Source organism: Euleptes europaea, chromosome 1 (genome assembly GCF_029931775.1).
Source record: "Euleptes europaea isolate rEulEur1 chromosome 1, rEulEur1.hap1, whole genome shotgun sequence".
NCBI lineage: Eukaryota > Metazoa > Chordata > Lepidosauria > Squamata > Sphaerodactylidae > Euleptes > Euleptes europaea.
In genome coordinates, this window is record NC_079312.1 from 93,728,118 (window position 1) to 93,747,909 (window position 19,792).

The 19,792-nt window shown below is 45.1% G+C and overlaps 1 protein-coding gene across 1 annotated transcript in view; it reads right to left on the minus strand.

Annotated features, from left to right (window-relative positions):
- Nucleotides 1-1,430: 1,430 nt before the first annotated feature.
- TCF7 (transcription factor 7) overlaps nt 1,431-19,792 on the minus strand; it is a 142,772-nt gene continuing 124,410 nt past the window's right edge. Inside the window, exons 10-13 of the mRNA XM_056851698.1 lie at nt 13,202-13,291; nt 8,180-8,228; nt 6,450-6,522; nt 1,431-1,749 (exon numbers count right to left, since the gene is read on the minus strand). Coding sequence (XP_056707676.1) covers nt 1,431-1,749; nt 6,450-6,522; nt 8,180-8,228; nt 13,202-13,291 — 531 coding nt within the window. The remainder of the gene's footprint in view (nt 1,750-6,449; nt 6,523-8,179; nt 8,229-13,201; nt 13,292-19,792) is intronic.

Sequence of the window (19,792 nt, forward strand, 5' to 3'; positions counted from 1 at the left end):
TTTGCACCAAAAAGCAACAAACGTGGTACTGGAGTAACAAGTACACAAGTAAAGTTGACTGCTTAGGCTGCATTAGGAGCTTGGGGAAGTGTGAAACCTCTGTAAAACACGCATTCTTACACACGCACAAAATGGCTCGAGCTATTTGACCAGATAACAGAATGGGGGCTGAGAGTGAGTGTGAGACAAAAATTACCTACTTCTAATAGAAATGGGCTGTGAGTTCTATGATAACCCAAACAACAGCCTCAGGATCTGGGTCCAGATCTTACCCATGCTCTCATCTGTCTTTGCAAAAGGAAGTTACCGGCCCTTTTGGCTGCCCCAGTAGGGTTGGTTGGAAGTGGGTGGGTAAGGCTTGGTGAAGTATCAGAAGCCGGCCAGCGATTTGAATATGGTGGCCAGCTGTTTGGGATACTTCTCATAATTCCTCACCATTCCCATGAGTTAGAAGCAGCATAAACGATGTGCAACAAACACATGGCAGAATTTAAGCATGAAATTGTGTGGCAATGTTCTACTCTGCAATTTCTCATAGCTGTGGGTGAGCTCTTTAAGGTGTTGTCCCTCTTCTTTGCAGTTGCAGAATGTTCAAAAAAATGCAATATGCCTCTGGCTATAAGCATAATTTAAGCAAGAGAGATCTGAATTACGTTTCCAAAGGGTGGGGAGAGTCTTGCAGAAAGGGCCCCATTTTTGTACCATTTATATGGTGGAGGATGGAGAAACAGGAATCTCCAACTGATACAGAACGATTGCTTTAGAAGGCAAAATGCAGGAGTTCTTGATAGTTAAGGCTTGAGGAGCCAGGGCATGCTTTCTTTATTGCCTGATAAGCACTCCTCTTTTCCAGCTCCTGTTACATCTGCTGTAAAAGAAATGCACATGTGAAGAAATAGATCTTGCACACTTTCCCAAAGATGGGGCATAATGTATTCCACAGTTTCCGATCAGCTACTTTGTTTTCCCTCTCAGAATCTGGACTAGTTAAAAAGCCACCATCTTGCTCTTTGGACCTCTTGCCGCTACTGCAAGAGGTCTGCGGCATTGAGAGCTCTGTGAATGGAAGGATCAGGAACCGATGCTTAGCACATACAGCACCCCTTAGCTACTCCCCCAAATCTGTGTTCCTGTTTTTATTTGATTTGCTGATCAACACAGATATACCGACCAGAATTAAGTTTTGAGTTTTTGTTCTCACATTTTTTTAGAAAGATGCGTGCGGTCATGACCTAGATAAAAATGCATGTTCAGTGCTCTAGTCTTCTCCAATTACTGAGGTACTGACACAGCTTTTACCTGACTTATAGAACACCATTTGATGGCCTGACGGGAAGCCTGGGGTTGCCTTTGGGCGGCTTCCATAGGTAGCAAAAAACCTCTCATTAAGACCAAAGTGCCCGATGAAGTTGCTGGCGGCTGCCGCCGCATTACGTTCCTATTGATACTATGTTGTGCGCAGAAGGTTCACAGGGCGCTACGGACAGGCAAGGCGTCTCTGAGCATTTGGAAGAGAATCCGGGTGCGCTCGCTGCAGTTTTGAGATGTGCGGGCAAAGGGAAAAGACTGGCTTGGTTTTGTGGTACGCGATCAGCAGGGGCAGCAAGCTTGTTGGAAGTCAAAGCGGAGGATATGCACTGGAGCACATCCAGAGGGGAGGAAGGGGAGTCTATAGCACTTCCATCGGAAGAAACTGGGCTGGCACAGCGTCCTTCTCCTTGTAGGTACCGAATGCACTTCTTTTTCCTCCTAAGAACAGTGAAGAGAGTTATCTGTAGATAAAGGGTGAATTTACAGGGTCATATTCTTTAAAAGGAAAGCAATATAGCATTCATTACAGATGTCTTGGGACCCCAGTGAGCACAGAGCCAACCCCCCCAAAACAAACCCTGTTTGCTCTTGATTCTATGGTTTCTTCTCCTCCCCATAGTACTATTGGGCTGTCTGAAGTGTTCTAGTCCACAAAGACTTATTCCAGAATAAAATTTTGCTAGTCTACAAGGTGCCCAAGATTCCTGATTATTTTTTGTTCTGCAGAGTTACCCTTCCCCTTCCCATTTAAAATCCCTTGCTCTTTCTAGCTCGTTCCAGTGGGTGGCAGTGTAAGTGCATAGTACTTGAATCAAATGACCTGTGATATTAATGTGTGGCAGGAGATCCAAAGTGTTTAATATTTTGGATTTTGATTAGTAAAGGCAGCAAATCATTAGATAGATCCTCGTATAAGGAAAGTTGGGCCTTCATGGAGAAGGACTGATATACTTAAAGCTTTCCCTCCACTGAACTAATGCACACATTTATTCCTACATGGTTATCATTGTGTTTACTTTCTCATGAATGAACAATTTCAAGCAATGCCCTGCACATTAGCTTCCCAGCCAAACCTGTGTGGCGGCAGTATGATGGAATCTTGGGCTGTGCTTTTACAAGTGATAGTCTACATGTCAAAATAAACATTCACATCACTTTTCTGTGATGCAGATATTGATTCTATATATTCTATAAATATTTACTTTATAAATATCCTACTGCCAAAAAATGGCCCATACATTTTCTTTACCATTTCTCAAAATTACAAGGATAGAGGTTGTCTTGGCAATGACAGAAGCATTGTTTACAGAAACAAAGGGGTACTTTTCAAGGGGTATAGAATCATAGAGTTGGAAGGGACCACCAGGGTCATCTAGTCCAACCCCCTGCACAATGCAGGAAACTCACAACTACCTCCCCCACACACACCCAGTGCCCCCTCTCATGAACTGCCCAAGTTCATAGAACACACATCCAGCATCCAGAACAGTCTGGCTGACGGATAAATATATCTTTGGGAAAAGATCTCTAAAATTAAAAATGGGCTTCCTAACGTGTCCAGCTGGCAGCGAAGGAACCGAAAGCCTTCCCACTTGTGGCCTTCACACAAGGAAGTGGACTGGAGTGTTGTGTGAGTGCATTTCTCATAGAAGCAGCTACTGCACATGAGATTTTCCTGGCCATATGGAATGTGCACAGATCTGAAGGCAGGAAATGGAAATGGGAGCTGGCAGGGTGCGGGTGGTTTCTCTGTGGTGAGTACAAAGTCCCCCTCCCCAACCACTTCTGTCATATTACTTAAAGCTCCCTAATCTGCCATACGAACTTGAGGCACTCAACCCCATTTGCAACCAGATATGTCAGCACAGCTCACGTGGTGCCTGTCTTGAGCCACAGCGCCCAACAGGAGGATATGGTTAAAGCCTGTCATCTCAGCCCCTTCTCATTTGTCTGTATTCAGAATGGTGTATGGGGACAGCTGTAGCCGATTTGTATGACTCCGACAGAGTTCATAAACATCTATGTGAATTCTAACTGCTTTCTGTGAAGTGTAGGGAAGGGACGAGTTTGTACGACAGCCAAGTTTCCTAATAGGATTTTAACCAACATGGCATTTGTTTCTTCGGCGGGCCCCCAAAATGGTGCAAGCGCCAAACTTTGGACTTCAGTATTTCCCATCTGTTCAAGCTTGTGGATTGGAAAGTATCAGGGTTGATTTCTTGGCATGGGAAGCCATATGAATTTGAAACAGCTGCCTATTACTACTTGAAGCTGAAAATCATTGACTAATAGATAGCCCTTGTAGAAAAGAAGGACATAAGTAAGCAAGCATGTTAAGCGCTAAGGATCATTCCAGCAGTTTTAGTCCGGCATGGGCCAAAAGCACAGTGTTAGTGTAAACCCTTATCAGCCGCTAGTACTAATCAGTACTAAAAATTGCAAAATGCCTATTGGACAAATGCCTCGTTGCTGAGAGGAAGACAGACAGAAGCCCACTCTAGTTCCTTGACTTCTCTAGTTACTTCAGATAAATCTAGGACAAATAGTTTAAATGACCAATAATGAAAATTAGATCACAGTCTTTCCTTCCTCAGAGAGTACGGTAGATTTAGACAATCCGTTTTCCTACCTAATGTTTGCCAAGTGGGAGCTCTCTGCATGTGTTACAGTGAACCTGCATACATCCTACATGTGTGTTTATGCCTGTTTATAAGAACAAGCTTGCAATCCTTCACTTTAAAAAAAAAAAGTGGGGATCAACATTTTGGATAAGCATTGGGTTCAAATAATGACTGACGGGGCACCGAGCAGGGCACAGGTTACAGCCCTGTTACCCCAAATTTGAAATACAGTTATTCTTAAAATGAGGGATTTCCCACGTAATCAATAAAAATGGGCTCCCATGACGTTATCATTTACAGAATACTTCTGCCATTCCTGATATAGAGACTATTTCCCACCCCCCCGGGATGTGAGAAGAAGCCACCATGCTGAGAGGAGATAGTCCTTCCTCTTTCCTTTCTGTGATAGAATAATAACTATGCTGTTGTTTCTTTTTAAATAGATAAATTAATTATATGAAATACTGTAGCACAAGAGAGAGAGAGCAGTGAGTAGCCAGCAAAGATTCTGGACGTGGAGAAGCACAGACTAGTCTCAAGCTCCAAACAGGGCAAAATAAAAAGCAAGAGCATCTGTCCATGGGAAAAGCAAGCAGGAAAGTCCTTTAAGAGCTTCACCCCACCTAAGCATGATCAACTTTTCAGCTGCCCTGTGATTCACATACACCAGGCAGGTCTGAAGGCTGCGGGTTCCCCCTCTTCAGAACTGCAATGCATAGCTTATTGCTTTATTAAGAAGAAGGGTGAAGAACAGTTATTTCCATCCTCCATCTGGAAAACCCGGAATTTTAAAAATTGGGTTTGATAAACCCAAACCTGAAAAATACCAGAAAAACCCCGAATCTGTTAGATCCAACCCGCTGAGCTTCTAGAGAAGCCAGAGGTGGGGGGGCAGATCTGACTGCAATCCAGCCTGCACTGCTTCTCTGGAGTCCAGAGAAGCGGCACGCGCTGGACTCCTGCCTGCCCACCAGAATAAGAAGCCTGCCCCCTTTTTCTTCACGCTGACAGCACAGAGAGAAAGGAGGGAGCTTTGTCATTCTGGCTGCAAGTGAGTGCAGGGGACTCCACTGCGCCCGCCTGTAGCCAGAACAGGAAGCCAGGTCTAAATCAATTCCACATTGCCTGGATTCTCGAGAGCCTGGAGAATCTGGGTGGTGTGGAATTGATTCAGAGGCAGGTAAGTAAGGGAGGGGGGAGGGAGGAGAAAAATGGTGGTGGGGCCAAAGTGGCCCGAATAATGCCTAAAAAAAATCTGGCATTATTCGGGATTTGCTTATTCGGCTCCCTTTATTGCCACCTTTCCCCTTACTGGTAATCCCCCTTTGGTTAATCTGACATGCACACCCCTAGTCCCAAGGTTAAGTCCCTTCTTCCACCTGCTGCCGCCTGTCATGACTCCTTATTGCAAGTGGTATGCATGACACCTTCAGAGCCACATGCTGTTCAGCTATCCTAATAAGTATATTAGTATAAGTATTATTATCCTATGCATAGATGCAAAAACTGTGTGTATGCGTGTAGGGAAATTACGGCATTTTCTATGGCAGAAGAATCCCTAGAATAAAAGGCCAAGCTTGAGGAAAGCCACATGGATCATGTGCTGCAAAGGAGACACCAATGCCTGATTATACATTTATTTGGACACAAAAACCTCCCCAACAGGATTGCATGGAAACGCCCTAAGACATTTGTTCTGTGTCGAAGTATGGAAATCTTTCATTATGTTCTACTACAGACTGATTCAATTGCTGGCACAGCAAGAAATTTAAGAAACTCATCGCCAGGGATACTCAGCTCCACAGTGTTCTATACAACTCCGTGCCAGCTGTCTGCAAGAAAAATAAGCTTCATAGCTAGTGATTAGGTAACACTCTTAGTCCTTGCCAGTGCCCATGTCCCTGACTAGCAAATAGTCTTCCCAAAGGGCCACTTTGGCAATGAGTTCAGACCTTGGCTGTCCTGTTCCAAAAAGGTCAACCCCCCCCCCCTTGGCTTTGGATTTTCAACGAGTCGACCATGTTGCACTTATGGAGTTGGCCCCAGGGCCTACAGTTGTACACTCCCAAGATAAAGATTCTGGTTAATTTTCAGGCTATTTTCCAACTGAATTACAGTGAATACATCTAATGTGCATCCACAGTTGCCTAGTAAACATCGGGATGTGACGTCCCCCCATGGGTCAGTAACGACCCGGTGCTTGCACAGGGGACTTCCTTTACCTTTAAAGTAATATTCAAAACATTTCTTGACCTCACTGTCTACAGATTTTGGACAAGCTATGGATACTCCTTTCAACCTTGGAAGTATAAAGCACTTAGAAGATACATTCATAATCAGGTGAGGCTGATAAAAAATGGAGGCAGGCCATAAAGAGCAAACCTGAGGGAATGCAGCTAGTAGTGTTAGGAAGAAGGGCAGCTGTAGAGAATGGAGCATGAAAAGTAACTGCACACAGAGAAGAGTGACCCGTATGTTGAGGAACAAGCCTGGAAAGCAAAGGTTTCTGATACACACCTGCATGGGCCGCACCAGTCCATTTGTTGGTTGAGGCCAAAGCGAGCTCTGCATTTCTTAGGAGAGGCAGGATCTGAACAAGGAGCATGCGTGGCGGAGAATGGGCAAGGCAGGGGCACAAACAGCAGCAAGAGCAGGAGGAAGAAGAAAAGATGCAACATCAATTGAGCTGCTGGAGACAAAACTAGACAGGCCAAATAAAACCCAGTTCTTCCGCTGGGCGGCGTCTCCCCTGGAACAAAGCATGTGTTAGGCAAACACCACAAGGATCTCTCCCAGCATGGCAGGGAAGGCTGAGGTTGGGGCAGCAACCTCAGTTTCCTAGTGTTTTAGATCTGTTGTTCCTTCTCATTGGAGTTGATCTTTTGCCTCAACTACGTTCCTTCTCTCTGACGTTTGAGAAAAAGCCCCCAAAGTCACCAGCAAAGTCAATTTCATCATAAAGGAATGCCTGGTTTGGGTTATCTCTGAAATGCTCCTGAACTAGAGAGCCAGTCCTTGCTTCATAAAGTGGTCCCTACCTGTGCAGTAGGGGCTAAAAGTCCTCCTAACAACCAAATTCTTATGAATGAGACTTTAAAAAAAAATGAAGAAATGGGTTTCAGGTAAACAATACTACTATTGGCCCCTATACCCAGTAAGTATCCGGCAAGGCTGGATCGTACCCATTGTGCCATTTGCAAGAGTCTGCAATACCTCAGCCTCTTCCCCTCTCTCTATTGTGTCTCTAGACACATGGGCCTGTCATCAGCCCCTGCTTTTTCAACCAATTGCTTGCTCATTTGGTGATCGCCATGTTTCTTAGTGACACCTTTCAGATGCAAGCACAGTTTTTAAAAAATGGCTGCTACATCTAAAGAAATGTGGGATCACATTAAACAGACTGTTTGGAACGGAAGAAATTAGTGGCTAATGATAGCGACAGGGCTACAGAGTGGGTCTCAAGACCCCCCAAAGGGAAATATTACATCTGCAATAAGCTTGCTTTCCCTTGGACGCCAAGGAAGATGTGCAAGGCTAGAGCTGCAATCCTCATGTGTTTCCTTGGGGATAAACGCCACTGAATTCCATGGGACTGACTTCAGAGAAAAGACACATACGACTTGAGGACTGCAGCTTACGACAGGAAGTTTCTGACTATGAGTTCCACTTAATTTTCACTCCAGGCAAACAGGGATCCTGAATGTAATGAGCAATTTGGGATTGCTTTTTCCTCCCCATGACAAATGAAGTGCCACTGTGCTTGCAACAAAGGATGGGATGGGGAGGAAATGCAACTTTTGCTTTCTGCGTCTTTGTAAAGAAGCAGGCAATCAGGAAACTAAGCCATATGTACAGTAGATATTGAAGGTGAGAGGAGTGGACTTGGTTTATTAAAAATGCAGCTAGGTATGACCTACGTTGTTTCTTAACTGGTCTGTTGATAATATAATAGAAGAGCAGACAGAAAAAACAGTTGCAGAGAGTGGCAAAGCTAGAAGAAACAGATGCTTTGTCTCGTGTGACACGAAACACAGATTAGAATTTATAGCACAGAGAGTAACCTGTCGGTAGATGAAACAGAGGTAGCATTAGCGGAGACAGGGATTGTCCCAGTCACATTAAGCCCCGGATGCAACTCCTAAAGGAAGATTACAGCTATTGTTTGGCTGCCTCAACTAATCCACTACCAATATAAGCAAACTGACAGGTACCCGATAAGGTGCTGAATTTTGCACCAGTGGATTTACCTGAATTGGAGTCTTGCTGCTTTTCTCTTGTTCGCCTTTTCTTTTTCCCCTAGGATTAGAAAGAAAGAGAAACACAAATCATAAGATGAACACATGACTTGGTTTTGCCACTCTGAGGACAACCCTGAAGACAGAATACCAGAAATAGTTGTTTAGTTGCTATGGGTGTTTGTCTACTGTCCTTGCTGGCCTCTGCTGTGGAGAAGTGGAGGGTCAGATGAAACCCTTTCCCCACAAGGGCAAACCTGGCCCAGGGCCCATCACTTGCTGATCCCAGCACAACGGCTAGGTCAGCAGTTCCCAGAATGCTTTGGTCTAAGCATTGAGGTAGACTGAGTTGTTAGTTCCAACCTATGATCCAGAAGTAACCCTCTTTTAGCCTTTCCTGCAACATTCCATCCAACTCCCACCGCAGCAGCTTGCTGACCATCCCACAAGCCTTTTCAAATGACAGGTGATTCCAGACCTGCTATGTGAGAAGCAACAGTCTGGTCAGTTTCGGAGGGGAGATCCTGGAAGTCTCGCATTGTAAAAGGAGGAACAGGTAATTTCAGTATATACCTGCACCTCCCCTACCACACACCTTTGCCACATAATTAGAGGCTTCACCTAGGCACATTTTTACAGATGCACGAGAGGACTGTTAGCTATTTGTTCATGGCCATCTCAAACATCTTCACTTTTATATGCTTCAATGCTAAGGTTGAAATGAATATTTCCCACATACAGATTGCATATATCAATGGAAGACAAAAAGAGAAAAGACACCTGAGCAGCATAAAGAAAACATGCAGGCAGCTAGAGATCTCACTGGCGTCATGCAAACCTAGCCTATCACTCCCCATGCCCCTCTTCACTCACTTCCCAGGTCCCCATGACTTCTGCTATCGCATCATGGTGGTGGCTGAAAAGAGGAACATACATGCAGCACCTCAGAACCCACTGATCTCCTGAAAAGCCCTTTGGTATCAGAAATAACCCACCTAAGTTGGTACTTATGCTTGAATTTTATATACATCATGTACTGAGATCTTCACCCATATTTTCAATGGGCGTGAACCATTTTGTATCTCAAAATGCTTTTCTGTGTGTGTCTAGTAAATTCTCCAAGTGAGAGCCAGCTTGGTGTAGTGGTTAAGGTGTTGGACTAGGATCTGGGAAACTCAGGATCAAATCTCCACTCTGCCATGGAAGCTTGCTGGGTGACCTTGGGCCGGTCACATACTCTCAGCCTCGACCCTGGCAAGTAATTGAGATGGGAGACTTCCAAGGAATACCGGGGTCATGATGCGGAGGCAGGCAATGGCAAACCACCTCCAAATGTCTCTTGCCTTGAAAACCCTACTGGGTCGCTAGAAGTCAGCTGTGACTTGATGGCATGCGCGCACACACATGCCCTAAGTGGCCCACGGGGGAAGACATATGGCCTGATGTCACCATGGTGCAGAGGGCTGGATTGGGACCCAGAATCCAGTTTGTACAATCAACTAACTGCAGATGCACAAAGACAAGTGTTCTGTGTAAGCATGAAGACCTCTTTCCCAGCAAAAAATGGGGCAAACCCCTGAACATTTGCAGGATACAAATACTGGTATATTAAGTTAATTAATGCTGCTGGGTTCAACGGGGATTACCCTCAGGTAAGTCATTCCCTTCTCAGTCATTAGGCGGCACAGTGGCAGCACCCTCTCAGACCAAAACACTGTCAGGTTTTCTGAAAATATGTTTCAAAGGGGGAAGGCGGGAAGGGATGGTGAACCAGTATCTGGAACAACGTATGGAATGGAAGGTAAAGATTAAGAATTACCTTTGGTGACCGATAATTTATAGAAGACTTATTGGAATGTAGAGGGTTTTTTTAAAACAACAACAACAACACAAAACCTAAAAAAAGGCATATTTCTTCAATCTGGAACATGCACCTCTATGAGCAGATTTGGACAGCCAAGCCTTAAGCATTGTCCCAGGGGGCCTTGTAATGGCAGGCCTCAGCTTCCAAAGATGCGATTGAGAATGTAAAGGAGAAAAGGGTCTTCCCATGAAACAGCATTTAAATATGCTGGAGGCACAGAAAGACCACTTCCCAGATCAAAGCAGGCAATTTCAAGTCCCACTTGTCATTCTCTACACCCATCTCTGCATAGCATTGATTCAGATTGCCCTGAGAGAAGCTGTACCCACACCACAATTAACGCACAGTGTCAGAGGTTGTTACTAACAAACAAGCGCTCTGTCTGAACTGTGACACAGCCCTGAGTGTGGTTGTTTTGGGAATGTCTGTAAAACTGAAAGGTGCTGTAATGTAGTTTGAGGGTTTTTTTTTAGTACAAGCCAGGGAAATTGTGCCTCATTGGTTGGGGCAAGTCATCCCATGCAGCTGGGCTGCCTCTCCATCCAGCACCGTCAAGCCAGTTCCAAACATCCAGAAAGAGTACCGGATCATAACCTCATGAACGTGTTACTCTAGAATGGTAGTGGAGTTTGCGTATTTGAATGCCCCCTCTAAATTCTGGCACAGGGATAGCTAGCGTGAAAGGGAGAAAGGCTTAATAGCTTCTCTCACATACTGACTTGCCACACGCAAAGAGTTTTTGATTCCTTAATTCCACCCAAAGCTGCTTCTGTACCAGTTCCCCAGCTGCTGCTTCACCTGTGCAAATCAGAGACAGGATCAGAGGAGCATGTCTATTATATTGTTGCTATGGAACACAAGCAGGATAATGCTGCTGCAGTCGTCTTGTTTGTGGGCTTCCTGGAGGCACCTGGTTGGCCACTGCTGGACTTGATGGACCTTGGTCTGATCCAGCATAGCCTTTCTTATGTTCTTATGTTCTTAATTTGCAATGTCGAACCTTGGAGGCAGGAGGGCAATTACCCCTCCCCCTGCTTGCTATTTTACTCCCACAGTTCCGTCTTACCAGCTACCTTCTGCCAACCCTGGATTGGGTGGAAAAACTGCCAACAGTGGGGAGCTGGAGGGGAAAACTGGCAGAACACGGGAAGGCTATGGGGCCCTCTTCCTGTCCACGTCACATCCATATGGCCCCACTGTGCCTAGAAGCGGCAGCCAGTTCTAAAGCCATGCAGACCTTGTGGTTCCACTACTAGCATGCAAGCTTAAGAAGGCAGTATCAGTCGAAAGCAAAGGAAGAGCCAAACAAAGTCTCATTTTTATCGCTGCTGGATTCATGAGAAAAGAACAGGGCTACAGTTCATCAGCTGAGGGAGAGTCCAAAGTGGGACTTCCATTTCTCATCATTGCTGCTTCCTCAAGAGGGCAGGCATTAATGGTCTAAGACTGAGGAAGGAGCCAACATTAGCCTCCATTTTCCCAGGGACTATCCTCCCTGGGGACTGGTGAGTCAAATAACGTTAAGAAAGAAAAAGCAACTCTTGGGAAACAAAGATCCTGTGACACACTTTGAGCGTCAGGAGCTTTGGAGAGCTTCTGGTGCTTTCCTCCCTTTTTTAGCTAGCAGACGAGAAAAACATGGAGGCTCTTCCATGTAAGTATAGTGTGGGACTGGCACAGGAGGCATTCAAGAAGGAGGACGGCTGCTTGGGAGGAGATACCAGCTACCACTACAGATCATGAACACCAAAGTGCCCATCTTGTCTTTCTGTCACTAGTAAAAGCTATGACACAGTTCTGGCCCACGTAATTGTGGTAATTTTCATCTCTCTCCCTCCCCTCCCCCCTCTCTGATCGCATATCCACATTCATAACCCATGATCATGGCCAGATGCTGGGGACAAGCAACAGGGAATGGCCATTGCCTTCATCCCTTGCTCGTGGCTTTCTGGAAACGTCTGCCTAGCCTCTAGTGGAAACAGAATGAGTCTGATCCAGCAGGGTCCTCCTCAGGTGATTAAAATTATAGCAGTACAACAAACAACCAAACTAGTAGTGTACAGTTTCCATCATGGCAACATTATAATCCATCCTTTGTACACTAAGAAAAATAAAATGATGGGTGCAGCCTTTCAGTCACTGTCTTTTTGTCAGAGGGTGCTGGCTACTGGGAGAGCTGAATGCATTTAAATTGGTTCTCCTTCATCTGACATTCATCAGGAATGTTAGATGGCATATGGAATGCCAACATGAGGTGTCACTGGAATAGACTTATCCTTCTCACTGTACATTTGGAAAGCCACACCTCCCACTGTACCCATGGAACCCACAAAGCTACCTTATACGGAGTCTGACTGTCAAGCCTATCCAGGTCAGTACTTTCTACTCTGACTGGCAGTAGTTCTCTGGGGTCCCAGACAGAGGTCTTTCACATCACCTACTACTACTCGATCCTTTTAACTGGAGATGCCAGGAATTGAACCTGGGACCTTCTGTACGCAAAACCAGATGGTTTGCCATTGAGCTTCAATCCTCACCCTGCTCATTCTCTGTTTCTTTGTTTTTTTGTGACACGGGGACAGGGGGTTATTTGGGGCTTTATTTTATTGGCTTTAAAATGTAATGTTTTAATTGTGACGTGTAAGCCGCTTTGCACCATGAGGAAAGGCAGGATATAAATATTTAAATAAATACATATTTTGCAAACAACGCTTCCCAAGTCAATGAAAACAAGGCAGCTACTGTTAGCAAGCATATTCCTGGGCTGCCTGGGATTCAAAATGGCACCCATTTGTTTATAAGTCACCGGAGCCAAATGCAACGGGAAACAAAGTGGAGGAACGATGCAATTTGTGATAGCCAATACTGGAATTTCAACCAGATATTAATTAATGACCCAGGAGTCTGGAAAGGAAAGTGCCGGCATCTAGCTTCCACACATTTCCATAGATATGCAGGTGATCCACCTCTAGAAACAACACGCATCCCATTGATCGTCCCCTCAAATCAAACAAATTCCATAGCCAATGAGCAATTCTATGGCCATGGAAAAGCTCAGGGCTCCTGGAATTCTGCAGCCAACGCTGGGTTAGGTGGATGCAAGAGTGGCAGATGGTTACAGACTCTCACTGCCGTAATGCAAAATGACATTCGCTGCAGAATTCTCTTACCCTTGCCGCAGAAACTGGCCCCGAAGTGCTGCTGAATTCCAGGGGCCCTGAGTTATACTTTGTGTGATCGCGGGATGCAGAGCCTGAAGACTGAAGAGCAAGGAGTAAAGCGTTAAAGAGCAGCTGCGACGGACATGGAAAATGCACCAAATCAGTACAATCAGGAAGTATGCAGAAAAAAAACCCTAGCGAGAAGGGAACCGATTACAGTTCACTGATTGACACAAGTTGCATGCCACGGAAGCAAAACCTGAAATTGTTACTATCACGATCCACAAAACTGCAGTGGCTGTTTTGGACAAGAGAGCCTGGGAAGAGGGGTATAACTTACAAATGGTTTCGGTTTGTAATATTTGGAGTCACATATGTTTAAAAAACCCAGACACATCAGCCTCTCAAAACAGAATAGTCATTCCTACTGGGTCACTAGCTCACATCTCCCACTTACTTAGAAGAACCCACCCCTCTGCCAGTTACTTCCAAGCAGTTATGGCATTCAGCTCACTTCTTTTTCCCTGGCCTCTTCAATATCTGTTCAGCCCTCATCACCCAAGTGTTCCTTTAAGCACTCTCTCTGGTTGTTTGTGATTAGGAGTTTTACCTTGGGTTTGATGCTTGCTCGACCCATACTGTTGTAATGTGAATCCAAAAATTGCTATGCACAAACAAAGTCACCTAGCTCAATTCTGGAGTGTCTGAGTCTGAGCCCCTTGAAAACGCTGCTTTGTAATTGGTTGTAGTGCTTACTGTGAGAAAAACATCCAGTTCCCCTCTCCCCCCGGCCGAAACCCAAGTGGTGTTTTAAAAAAACATTTTAAAAAACCAAGCTCTTTAAAAGGAAGGGGGGGGAGGAACCCAAGTGTTATTTCAAAACCCTTTCCTATGTGAGACAAACTGGGTGGGAGAAAAAAATCAGGAAGCATTTGTGTCCCCATTCCTTGAAACTCTGCTTTGTAATTGGCTGTTCTGCTCACTGTGAGAAAATGTCACCCCTCCCCCAGCTCCCCTGTCTTGTGCTTTGCTTTACGCAGGGAGATGAAAACGATTTCACCTGGACTGATCTCAGAGTAGACCAAAGAATCGGGATTTCACAGGAATGGGAAGACTCGAATTTGTGAGGGCTGGCCACAAGGTCATCTCTAATGCACGGAAAACTCATGCGTAACTCCAAGGAACAGCCGAGACAGTCCGGGGGCGAACGTGAGTGAAAGTACCCATGCATAAAGGACCTCTGATAATGTTCTACAACTATCAACTTTGGTCCATCCCAGCCTTTTAGCTCTCTTAACCTCCCCTCCACGTTCAGCTTTTCCCCTTTTAGCAGCTGTAGGAAGTGACCACTATTTCTTGCCAGCAGCCTGGACATTGCCAAACCCTTTCGCCAGCATTCAGGCTTCTATGTGCTACGGGCCACTTTATATAAGATGGTGGTAGTGGAAAGTGCCATCAAGTCACAGCCAACTTGGGTTTTCAAGGCAAGAGACCTACAGAGGTGGTTTGCCATTGCCTGCCTCTGCGTAGTGACCATGGACTTCCTTGGTGGTCTCCCATCCAAGTACTAACCAGGGCTGACCCTGCTTAGCTTCCAAGAGCTTTCAAGATCAGGCTAGTCTGGGAGAGTGTTCAAAAAGCATCTCACTATGCAGGGCTCCATCTGGCCCAGTACCTTTTCCAAAGGGTTGTTAGCCCAGGTATCAGACTCTTCTGCACCTGTGCTAGAAGGGAGGCCATAACACCTGAGCACGGCAAACACTGCAGTACAGGGATTAAGGATCATTCAAATGGGAACTATGAACCCTGCATATCATAGAAGTAAGCCCTAAGTTTTATAAGCTACACACTACTTGTACATTGGCTTCCACTGGAATCTATTTAACATACAGGCTTTCAACATTTCCTACAGAATTAAAAGGCTAGGATTCTCTAACATTCCAACAAATGTCCTGGCCGCTCAAATAACAGTTTCAGTTGCTTCAGGATCTCTGCCTGTCTGATTTAGAATAGCATCATTTCACAGCAGACTTTTAATATAAACTACGGAAATGAAAAGACATTTTGAAAAAAGTGTTTTGGCACTTCAAACATATTCAGAATTTAATTTCTGGCTAACCATCAAAGTTGCTCCTTCGCATGGCCATTGGACTTGCCGTACTTTCTTCAGTCGTGTGGATTCAGAAACAAGTGTGCGATCGGGGGATAACATTCCAGTACAGAGGCTTTCTGAAAGAACTGCAGTGGTCAGCAAGCATTTTTCACTATCCATTTTCAAAAAAAGTGTGGAAAGCTCTGCAGCCATATAGACAGTTGCCTACCCAGGGAGAATGGCATGGAGTATCTTGAAATTAGGGATCTCGGTGATGGTTGACAGAGATGTGATGTTCCAGGATAAAGGGCAATTATTGCAAATAAAACCTGTTCCTTGAAACAAGGTGAGTTGGCAACTGAATGGATACTACAAAACAGTTAGTCTGACACCTTGTTGGGAGACTGTAGAAAATGATTCACGCCCACCCCCACACTCACTGGATTCACAGTGGGCCTGCACTATCCCTTAAATATTTTGACTGCAATAAGATTATTTAGAAATGACAAATTCTGACATTTGTCCTCTTACAACCTGATAACCCATGGAGTCTCAATGTGAAACGGTTCATCTCCTTCCAGCCTTAATCAGAAGCAAGTCCCAGTTAATTCCACAGGAGTTAGATTCTAGTCATCATGCGTTAGGTTCCACTCATACAGCCCAACGTTATGCATGTTTCTTCTGAAGTATGTCCAACTGATTTCAATGGGATTTACAGGACAGTGGGTTGGATCCCTGCTCTTGTTGGCTCTCCATCCCTCAGCAGCCATTTCTAACCCCCAGATTTTTATTCGTGGGGGTCACAGGACCTGCATGGAGAAACAGACATGCAGATTGGGAGGCTGGAGTGGGGAGATGGGAGGAGGCACGATCACTCCCTTCTGCCTCTCCCAGGGTTGGAAATGGCTGCTGAGGGAAGGGAGAGCTGGGAAGACCTGGGGCCATCAGCTGAAAGACTGTAGGATCCAGGCATGTGTCCTTAGTGTGGTCTTGCACAGCTCCCACCCATTTCAATGGAGCTTGTGCAGGAGAACTTCCTAGTGGATCTTGACCAGTGAATCCCTATTGGTTTCCCAGCAGGGATTAGCACACATTCAGACAGGTTGATTTGTCTCCATAAAACACTGAAATTCTTCTGAAAATTGTTCCTCTATTGTCCACCCCCTGCAACAGCCAATCATCAATGTATAATGAGCACTGGGGAATGATGTTTTTGTATTGTTTCTGAACAGCCACCACTTGTTCCAGGATCTTATTTATTTCTTTAAAGTAGAATATATCTGTCTTGATGGTAGCAATCTATCAGCCTTGAATGGTGAACAAAAAAGGTCTTCTAGGATGTCCATGTGATCAGCAACAGAGGACTACTGAGGCAACATGTGAGAAATGTAGCCATAGCAACCCAGGAGCAAAACAGCAGTTATTAATTAATGAGTTCTTTTTGCAAATTTTTGTTAAGACATCTAAGGCTGCATTTCAGCATTTTCTCACACTGTTCTGGACCGCTCCCTCCTGTTTTCCTCAGCCATTAGCTTCATTCACAGAAGACCTAATTGCTCCCTTTATTCCCTATTGTTCTAATAACAAGCACACAAGAGCTTCTTGAAGGAACCTGGCCTTGCTCTGGGGACTGCTGTTGATGACCTGCAACTTTTAAATGCCTTGTATTCAGACCAATGAAGGAAGGATTGACTCAATAAAGGAAGCCACAGCCTTCAATTTGCAAGATCTGAGCAAGGCTGTCAAAGACAGGACATTTTGGAGGACTTTCATTCATAGGGTCGCCATGAGTCGGAAGCGACGGCACTTCACACACACACACATTCAGACCAAAGGTAGAAAGCTCCTGACTGTGAGAGAGAACGTGCTGCCTGCCCGGCAAGTCATATGACAGCAAGCTGACCTAGATTCCTTCTCCCTCTTTCAGCGACAGAATTTAGCATTCACTGTGGATGGTGCGGTGAGAAAGTCCCACAGCAGCCGCTTCCAGGCTCTTGGCCTAACTCAGTCAAGGCACGGGCCCTGGTTCGGGCCGCTTCTCAATATTTCCATAGCCTTCTCAGCAGGGCAGATTAACAAGCAATGGCCGTCATTTAGGCAGGTATTATAGGAAACTCGTTCAAGGGCCTCTTTACCTGTTACAAAGCCCTTGTGTTGGTTGAGTGGTGACTTACTTTACTTTAATGATATTGTTCATATGGCCAATTCGGCCCTGAACAATGTTACACTGAGATGTTGAGTGGTGACGTGATGACTTGGAAGGTGCGCAGCTAAAATTCGAAGGCAGAGGCATGTGTAACAGTGCCGCCCTGAGTAGAGTTACACCCTTTTAAACCTATTGACTTAAACGGGCTTAGAAGGGTATAACTGCTTAGGACAGCATTTCCAGTCTCCCAGCTTTAAAAAGAAAGCAAAAACAGCTGCAAGAGGCTGCCACACATGGAGCAGAGGAATGGAAGATGGGGAGTGGCTGCTTTTCCCTTTCCTCACTGGCCATTTTTTTGCTCAAACACCCCCCCCCCAGCTGCTTTTCCCCCATGGGAGAAAATATGCCGGTGTGAGTTTTGAACAGGCAAATGGGCAGAGAAGAAAGGATTTACAAGCTCTTTCTCCCTTCTTTCCATCCTTCAAACTTGTAGCACTTCCCACAGCTGCTTTAAATTTAAAAGCTCCTGTCAAGAGACTGTTGCATTCACCTGCCATGTATCCACCCAGTCCAGCTTTCAAAATGCAACAAACATGCATTTGCAAAAACAGATGCCATTCAAATACACTCATCAGGGAGCCAGAAGTGCCCTGCATCATCATTGGAACTGAATCTCTGTTCACATTTGACTGATGTAGAAAAGAATCCCACTAAAAACTCTAGGGCTATTTACGCATGGGAGGTTTTGCCTTGGGTTTGCCGCTCTCTAGATGCACATTTTCCCCATTTGAATTCTCAGAACTCTGCATGGGCACTTATTTTTGAGTTTTGAGAATTCGGACGGGGAAAATGTGCATCTAGAGAGCGGCAAATCCAAGGCAAAACCTCCCATGCATAAATAGCCTAGGACTCCAATTGCTTGGGCTTACAGTGTCCCCCCCAGTGGCAGAAATTAAAAATACAAGCGAAAGAAGCAAAGCAGAATGTTGTTTGCTTTGGACTGTGAACCTCTGGAAGGTTGTTTCACCTGAATGCCCAGATACTGCCTCTTCCTCTGAAGGAGGACTGGGCCCATTTGGTGCAAAAAGCGTGTTATAAGAAAACAAAGGACTGATGAAAAAGCTAAAAGCAAACATCCCAGGCTGAACCTAGCGGCATAACTTCTACAGATGCTAGAGATGATGGTTTGCTGTGGTGTCTGCGGTAGCATGGATGGGCATGGATGGATGTAGGAAGGAACATTGACAGAACAGCTGGAGAGCCGAGCCTCTGCATGTCATTTGCAGTACTTATACTTGTGGCTTCCTCATGTGTCACAGTGAATCCATGCCCCTAAACTGTATGCTGTGAAATAATGGAAAAATGTTGATAGAGGGAGAAAATAATGGAGGGGGGGGATGGATAAAGGGTGCTTTTTCTCCCTCTCCCAGAAGAACTCGGGGGCACACAACGAAATCGTTGGGAAATAAGTCCAGGACAGACAAAAGGAAATCCTTCTTTACTCAACAAGTAATTAAACAGTGGAATTCACTGCCAGTGGAAGAAGTGATGGCCACGAACATATGTAGCTTTAAAAGGGGGTTAGATGGATTCAGGGAGGAGAGGTTCATCAATGGCTACTAGCAATGGTGACTGAAGCCGCGGCGACACAGCCATCTTGCTGTGTCTAGTAATACAACTCTGGGGACGAGTAAAGTGAAGGATCAGCATCGACCAAAAGGCAAAGATGAGACCATATAATTTGGAGCTGTGATCCCACTGGATCTAGTAATGTCTGTGATCTCCTTCAACTAAGGTGAGTATAATGCACTAGCTAATACAGAAAGAATACTTCTAACACACTCATTTGCATTAATAATGAAGAGGCTTAACACAAAGGCGGGCGTGGTAGCTGTGAAGGAGCCCATCAGCAAAGCCTACACCCTCTCCCCATTTTATATTCCTCTTAAGGGCCTCACTTCTGATAACCACAAATCTAGTTTAAGCCCATATAAATTAAAAAGAAACCAACCCGCTGCCTATTATCTGGCTGTTTTTCGGTCTATTTTACACTTGGAGAACCTGAAGGAAGAAATTGTTCCTTGATGATAGGAAAGGGGATATTACCATGAAACTAATAAATAGGGAGGACAAAACTAAAAAAAAAATATCCCTAGTGAAAACAGATTAGTTCTAGTCAGCAAACTAGTTGTTAACTTGCTGAAAGTGAAGGTTTGTATATTATGGAGAGCCTTATAGCTGTTTCTGCATTTTTATTTCAGTTTGGGGAGTTAGTCTGAGGAAACACAAGTTCCACTCCACTTGCAGGATGGAACTTCAGTTCATTCATTTGTTTGTTCATTCCTCCCTCCCTCTAGGGTTG